The 7,042-nt window shown below is 40.3% G+C and overlaps 1 protein-coding gene across 1 annotated transcript; it reads left to right on the forward strand.

Moving 5' to 3' along the window:
* Positions 1 to 425: 425 nt before the first annotated feature.
* Positions 426 to 4,506, forward strand: atpaf1 (ATP synthase mitochondrial F1 complex assembly factor 1). The gene is made up of 9 exons (XM_029500182.1): positions 426 to 640; positions 1,249 to 1,357; positions 1,551 to 1,613; positions 1,772 to 1,834; positions 1,929 to 1,979; positions 2,341 to 2,388; positions 2,625 to 2,720; positions 3,647 to 3,754; positions 3,861 to 4,506. The coding sequence occupies exons 1-9, from the start codon at positions 426 to 428 to the stop codon at positions 4,041 to 4,043; spliced, it is 936 nt and encodes a 311-aa protein (XP_029356042.1). The 3' UTR covers positions 4,044 to 4,506.
* Positions 4,507 to 7,042: the final 2,536 nt, after the last annotated feature.

Genomic DNA, 7,042 nt, shown 5'->3' on the forward strand with positions numbered 1-7,042 from the left:
TTCACAGAGTTAGTGGCTTACAGATGTATCAAATGCATGGACTAGTTTTCCTCTTGCGACAACAACAACAACAGTAATAATAATGTTCCGCAGCACAGCGGCACAGTGGTTGGCGCTCACAGCAAGAAGGTCCCTCCCTCCCACTTTAAGACGTTAACTGGTGACTCTAAAGTGTCCGTAGGTCTGAGTGTGAGTGTGAGTGGTTGTTGGTCTCTGTCTGTCTCTGTGTGTTGGCCCTGTGATGGACTGGTGACCTGTCCAGGGTGTCGCCGTCCTCGCACAGTGTGAGCTGGGATTGGCTCCAGCATCCCCTGTGACACGGAAACTAATAAGCGGTAGAAGATGAACGAATGTATGAATGAATATTGCGGTCGGTCGGTCCCGGAACCTTTGCATAAAATCTGTTCCCCGCCGGAACATTATAGATGAGCGACGGGAGCGATGGAAAGATGGCGGCCGCCTTGGTTCAGATGTCTTGTTGGTATCGGGGCATGTTAGCGGTCAGGGCTACTGGCATTAGGCCGCTCATACCCGGCCTGGTTCCTTCGCAGTTCCGAGCTTTCTCGATGCGGAAGGATCTGGACTTAGAGGAGAACCCGTTCTACAGCAAGTACCGGGACCAGATCCAGAAGCTGCGCAGGTCAGCGTGAGGACGAGTCCCCTTCAGAAAAACACCCAGCTTTACGAAGTCTAAATTCGGTTCAGCCTTCGAATGTGTATCAACTTTAAAATAGCATGTTTTAAGTAGATTTGCGTGAAGCTTTTTAATTTATTTGGTTAAATGTCATACTTTATCGTGATTTATTTCTATTACAGCAACAAGTGTATGCCAGTTTATTTTCAGAATTGCTTTTAAGGTTTCAAACTGAGTTGTAATCAAACTCTTGGACAGATTATTAAATAGTGGCCAGCGTCTTATTTTTCTCCCAACAGAAAAAATAAAAGATGGGCAGAAGGATGGTTTGACTTAAGGTGCAATTGTTAGGTTAATTATTGAGTTCAACAGAATTCTTCAAGAAGATATCTGAAAATGTACCAAAAATATATTTTCCCAATCATGTAAAGCAAGAGCTCCAAGGTATTCTGGGGAATGTAGGAAGTAAGTTTTAGGAAACTCATAGTTAAATAAAACTGTCAAACTATCAGCACATTGCATCCCAACAGCAGAGGCAAGACTCATTAACAGGAGTGGGTGAATCCTTTTAAGGACAAAACAGTCTGTTTCGTCATCTCTCGAATGGTTTTCAGTGCTAAACCACAGGAGTACAAGGATCGACTGGAGAAACGGCATGAGGCCAAGAAGGAAGTGCTCGGACATTCGAAGCAGGGAGAGTTCATCAGGCTCATGGAGCAGGAGGTGGAGAATGAGCTCAGCACAATTGCACACTATCACACACCTTATTTCTTCTTTTTGAAGCTGACATAAGTTGCAGAAGCTCTTATCAAAACCTTTTACCCTTTTAACTGATATAAATGTGTTGAAATATAATGCAGAAAGAGCAAAGAGAACATTCCTCTGGTTTTCATGAACGTGACATTTGTCTTTGCAGTTGAAGGAAAGGGATGAAATGGCTGCCTGCGATGGAGCAACTGGAGGCTTCACAAAGAACAAAGTGAGTTTAGATACCATTTAAACGACCTAATGCTGCATAATATTGCTTTTATCTCGGCTTTTTGATAATATTCAGAAATTTAAATCAATGTATTTCTTTTTACATTATTCAAATAATTAAAAAATGCGATAATCAATACAAATCAACTTGTTCCTCAGACGCTGGGCTCCATCCTCAACATGGACAAGATCAAGGACAAGACAGGCGAGGAGATCAGCGAGGTGAGCCTGTCTGTCATCTCGGACAGCTGCAGCCCTGCCTGTTGTTTTTTTCGCCATGGAAAGTGATGTTCATTGTTTTGTATTCTTTTCTCAGCTTTGGATGAAATATTTTTCGACCAAAGACACAATCAGCGCTATCATTCCGGTGAGTTCGCCAGCTCTACAAATGCTTCAACTCCAACTTTTTTCATGTACCTCATCACTTTATATTTCTTCAGTTGAATGCAGAAACTCTTCATTATGTATTTTTATTGATTTCTTTCATCAGTTGTTGTTGTTGTTGTTGTTTAGTTTTCACACCTCACTGGTAAAGACATTTTGTGTTTTGCCTTCCTTTGTCTCTGTTGGATGTTAATGAAATTTGGGATTTTTATTTATTTTTTTATTTATTTTTGATATTGTGTGTAGGATTGTATGTAAGACACTGGAGAACAAAGCTTGCTTAGCTGTATTAATACAATACATTAGCAGTAATGCTTTAGTAACTGTCATTGTTTACATTACAGACACTGATCTATGAGACGATTTTCAGCAGGTTGAAGTCCTGCCCGATGGTAAGATCACAACTGCTCCATCTGAAACAAGTTGATTAAAAAGCTGACAAAGCAAATTGGAAATCAAAGAAATGAACATCAAACAAAAACCTGGTTATTTTGTGAATATTCACCTTTTCTGTCTTGCGTGACAAAACTGTTCTGGCTAAACAAACACATAACAAATCACGACAGCTAATTGTTAATATGAACAGGAATGAACCATCACCATGGTAACACTTTACTCTCTCCATCAGTTCCTCTATGCTCTCCCTCAAAGGGAAGGCTACGAATTTTTTGTGGGTCAGTTGTCGGGACATGAAATCCACTTCACCTCCCTCATCAACATCCAGGTAAATTGCTGCGATGCCAATGTGGTCACATGCTGCTGTGACTCTGTCAGCTCCATGAACATTTTAATACTAAGAGACTTTTTTTAAATTTTTTTTTTCCCCCTCTAAATTTGAACTTCTTTAAAGTACTTCTGGCTCTGTTGACCACTTTAATGTAAATGCTGAGCATGTGAGAAATTGACGAAACCTTCAAATTTGGATGACTATGATTCCTCCAACTTTCTTGAGTTGGTTTGCTCCACTTTGTGCTTTTACACCACATGATCTCTGGTCTTGTGGTGATTTATGTCCACAGATCAGTCTAGAGCAGAGGTGTCCAAATTCGGTCCAACATACTTTATTCAAATGAGTGGCTCCTTATCAGACCTCAGCAGAGCTTGATGAGGAGCTGATCATTTGGATCAGGAAACATCTAAAACATGCAGGACAAAGGCCCTCGAGGACCGGATTTGGACACCTCTAGTCTAGAGTGTCAGACTGTCAGAACAAAGGGAGGACAAACTAGAACAAAACTCTGCTTCCAAATGTTATAACAGGCCTTTCTAGCTAGTCATTAACTGGAGGAACCTTTTCAAAGATTGTTCTCCTCAGTTATGCAGAAACAAAACCTCGTGTTCTACTTCAGCCGGAATCTTAAGTTGTTCCATGCCACCCCTAATGACAGACAGTGAGCTCATTCGGGTTTGGTGAATAGTCTGGGAGACTGTAATGTTGAACTAGACATTTCTGAAAAGGCTGAATTTTTATGTCAAATCAAAGTTTAATTTCTTTCTTTACTATTACTCCAACAATCCTTCAGTAAATGAACTACTTCATGATTAATGATCCCAACTTTTGAAAAGTTGGGTTTCCTGACATCTTAGGACTTTTAGTTCCTGCCACCTGGAGGTGTTGGTCACAGGTTTGTTCTTCCTGTTGGCTTCCAGACACTTGGTGAGAACGCTCCCAGTCAGCTGATCCTCTACCACTACCCAGAGCTGAAGGAGGAGAAGGGTGTGGTCTTCATGACAGCTGAGAGGGACCCCAAGTTTATAGTAAGTCCAGTCAATGGCCGTCTATTCACTTAAGAGATGCTTAATACTCGGCTTTCCACGTGTGTTATCTCATGTCTATTTAACTGTCTGTGTTTCCGACGTCCAGACTGTCCACCAGGCTCAGTGCTTGGCCAATCAGGTGCAGCTCTTCTATGGCACGCAGAGGCAGGAGACGTACCGACTGGTGGAGATGTTTAACCACCGGCCTGCAGACTTCAGTCACATGTCGGTGATAGCGGAGCTGGAGCAGAGTGGCCTGGTGTCAACCGACACCCCTGGAGACTCGTAGTGAGATTGTAGATGGGACTGAAGTCACCAACAGACTGCCTGCTGGTCCTCATTCAGATAGACTGCTCAGATCCGTCGACAGGGATTCAGCCCCACTTCATACTTTCACCGCTGCTGCTGTGAAATCCATACAAAGATCTTCGAGGACCACAGATCTTCTGATGAACCACAAACTCTGTCTGGGACTTTTCACCTCAGGCTCCTACACATTGTTTTGTTGTGTATAAAGTTGAAGTAATAGAAAAATAATGTTAAGATAAGTTCAGGAGTACATTTTGATAACACTGAAGGAACTTGTTAGAGTAAGAACTATCCCACTAAACCGCAAGACATTCAATTAATCATCTCCAAATTTAATATATAGATTTATTCAATAGATCTATTCAATGTTAAAATGTAAAAAAAAAAAAAAAAAATCTTAAGGATTTCTAAATTATTCTACTCCTGTCCCTTGATAGCTTTCAGTGAGTCATTCAGACAAGCTGAAGGGAAGTCTGTGTGAACACAGATGGTTAATAAGCATGTGGGCACTGGCTGGTTCTGCATGTCATTAAATATCAAAAACTTTTTCAGCTCCGTTAGTCATTCCCTGCTGACCCTGAAACAATATGGAGGCCAAATAATGGAGCACTTTATATTGATAATTAAATATTCACGACTGAACTGAAACAACAGAAGGTAATTTTGTCCTTTTTTTAGAATTATTTATTTACAGGGGAATTCACTGTCTTTTACTTTATTTCTCCATGTTAACCAGTTCTGATCCTCCAGCTTTTACCATGGACAGGGTTAGGGGGTTAGCAGAATTAAAACAAATGGACGTAACAGTGAAGTTTGTTTGCATCACTGTCACTCATGTACTCTGTGTCTTTCCAGCATGACCGGAGCTTCAGCTGCCTTTTGTTAACTTGGACAAGGTGGTTTTGGCTCTGAAGTGTGTGAGCAAAGAAATGGGTTGATGGGTGATGGGTTTTGTCACAGTATGAAGGAGCCGACCGGGTTCATGACTGTGGGTTAGTTTGTGTATCCATGTTCCTCAGTCTTTCTAGTCACAGCGAGGTCAGCCTGCCCCTCACTTCAGTGATACCCCGCTAGGGGGTGGCAGATTTCCATCTTCATGTTCTTCAGATGAGTTCTTGTGAGGATCGAAGGAACCAGAAGTTGGGAAGATGACTCCGTTTGTGATGAGGACATCACTCTGAAGCACAATCATCAACCACATCCTGTGACTAACGGGACAAAATGTGATGTTCCAAACTGGATGACATGGAGAGATGGTTTATTTTACTGCTGGACGAGGTCATAGGTCAAAATACCTGATGACAGAAACCTCTAATATTCCTCCCTCACTTCACTCCACCAACCGTTAATGTCCAGGGCACCCGTTCTCTGGTAAATACTCCCCCAAATTATAACAAAAATCATTCAATTAAAACACTAAAATCGACTGAAAAATTTCACCCTTAAGCTTTTAATGGCAAAAAAATGTCCCTTAGTGTTTGTAAAAATCAAATAAACTATGAAAAGAATATCAATACTATAGCACCAGACAAATTTAAGGAGGGAACTTCCTCTCCTGCTGTCCTGTCTGTATATTAATTGGTCAAATAATAGTAATACTAGAATATGTATGAAGGATATAAATCAGAGCAGATCTATATAAAAGCTGACTCATCACAATGATACAAACATGAAAATGCTGTGTCCAAAAAGTTCAGTTTAATTATGACCAAACTCATCATCTAGTAAAAATGCTTCAAGTAGAACCTGATGTTACAAAATAAATTCTTAGGTCTTCGTAAATATACAAAAATTGCCAGAATATAGTTTCATGTGTTTGGGTGAACAGAAAAAAAAAAAACCCACCAAATTTTGATGTTTGACTTACCAACCATTTATCCTTTATTATTTTTTTCAACTTTGATCCAGCATATACTAAAATGTAAGGTAATTCTTGATTCAGAAACACGCACAGCTGCTTATTGTTAATTTCTCACTTTTATTGAATTCCAATATGAAAATACTACCATGTAAATCCCCAGACTATCGAAGCCTCAGGGATGGTTAGATTCTCAGTGGAAAAACACAGAACAGGAAAAATGATTTCTCTTACCAACAGCATCCAGGTACACATAAATACAAAGAGCCAGAGCATCGGGACGGATTATAGATCAAAATATGAGAAATCTAATTCTTCACCTCTGGCTTCCCTTACTCTGACTGACTCTGGCCTACATGGCACAAACATTGTATAGACAATACAAAAACACGCATGTTGCTGGACCACACTAATTCTTAGGATTCTAGTTTCCTAAAAATCTTACAAAACAGTTCAAACAATGTTAAAAGTTTTTCTGATATACAGACGTCAACATTGGCTTACTCTGACATACATCAACTGAACACAACAGATACAGAACACAAAACTGGACAGTTTCTCCACATCTTGCTTCTTCTGAACATTCTCTTAGGTCATGCACAGTACGTTTCTTTGCGTTTCAAGAGGCCAGAACTATCCAACACTAGATCTGAGAAGAGAAGTGAAGAAGTGCTTTGAATAATCTGCAAAGGACAAAACTAAGACAAAAAGTTCACTTGTCTGATATGTTTGGTTAGGTTTGAATGAATGAAATCCAAAACCTCAGACTGCTTCAGGAGCGATCAGCAGGACTCTGAGACCTCAGAGACAAATACTGTATAGCTTTGTTTTACCAGACACATAGTGTTAACAAATAAGCACATGCTGCAGACAGCTAATGTGATGGGGTTTTGATTATTTTTTTTTTTTTAACAAATCACCTATGTTGGAGGTGGAATTGTGCTGGAGTGTGGTATCACATAGTTGGGTAAACAGATGTGTTTGTGTGTGTGTGTTTCTCTCTCTCCCTCTCTCCCTCTCGCGTGCATACACAGAGTCCAGATGCAAAAATTATGTGTGCACAAAAATCACACGTCTGTCACTTCCCAGATGACTTTGTATTTATGAATACAGGATATATT

The sequence above is a fragment of the Echeneis naucrates genome, chromosome 4, assembly GCF_900963305.1.
Source record: "Echeneis naucrates chromosome 4, fEcheNa1.1, whole genome shotgun sequence".
Lineage (NCBI taxonomy): Eukaryota > Metazoa > Chordata > Actinopteri > Carangiformes > Echeneidae > Echeneis > Echeneis naucrates.

Bases quoted from the DNA above. Each gene is read 5' to 3' on its own strand.
- atpaf1 (XM_029500182.1), top strand. From the start codon at position 426: ATGAGCGACGGGAGCGATGGAAAGATGGCGGCCGCCTTGGTTCAGATG. The intron at 1,358-1,550 runs GTGGAGAATGAG...TTGTCTTTGCAG, and splicing joins TCAGGCTCATGGAGCAGGAG to TTGAAGGAAAGGGATGAAAT. The intron at 1,980-2,340 runs GTGAGTTCGCCA...TTTACATTACAG, and splicing joins CAATCAGCGCTATCATTCCG to ACACTGATCTATGAGACGAT.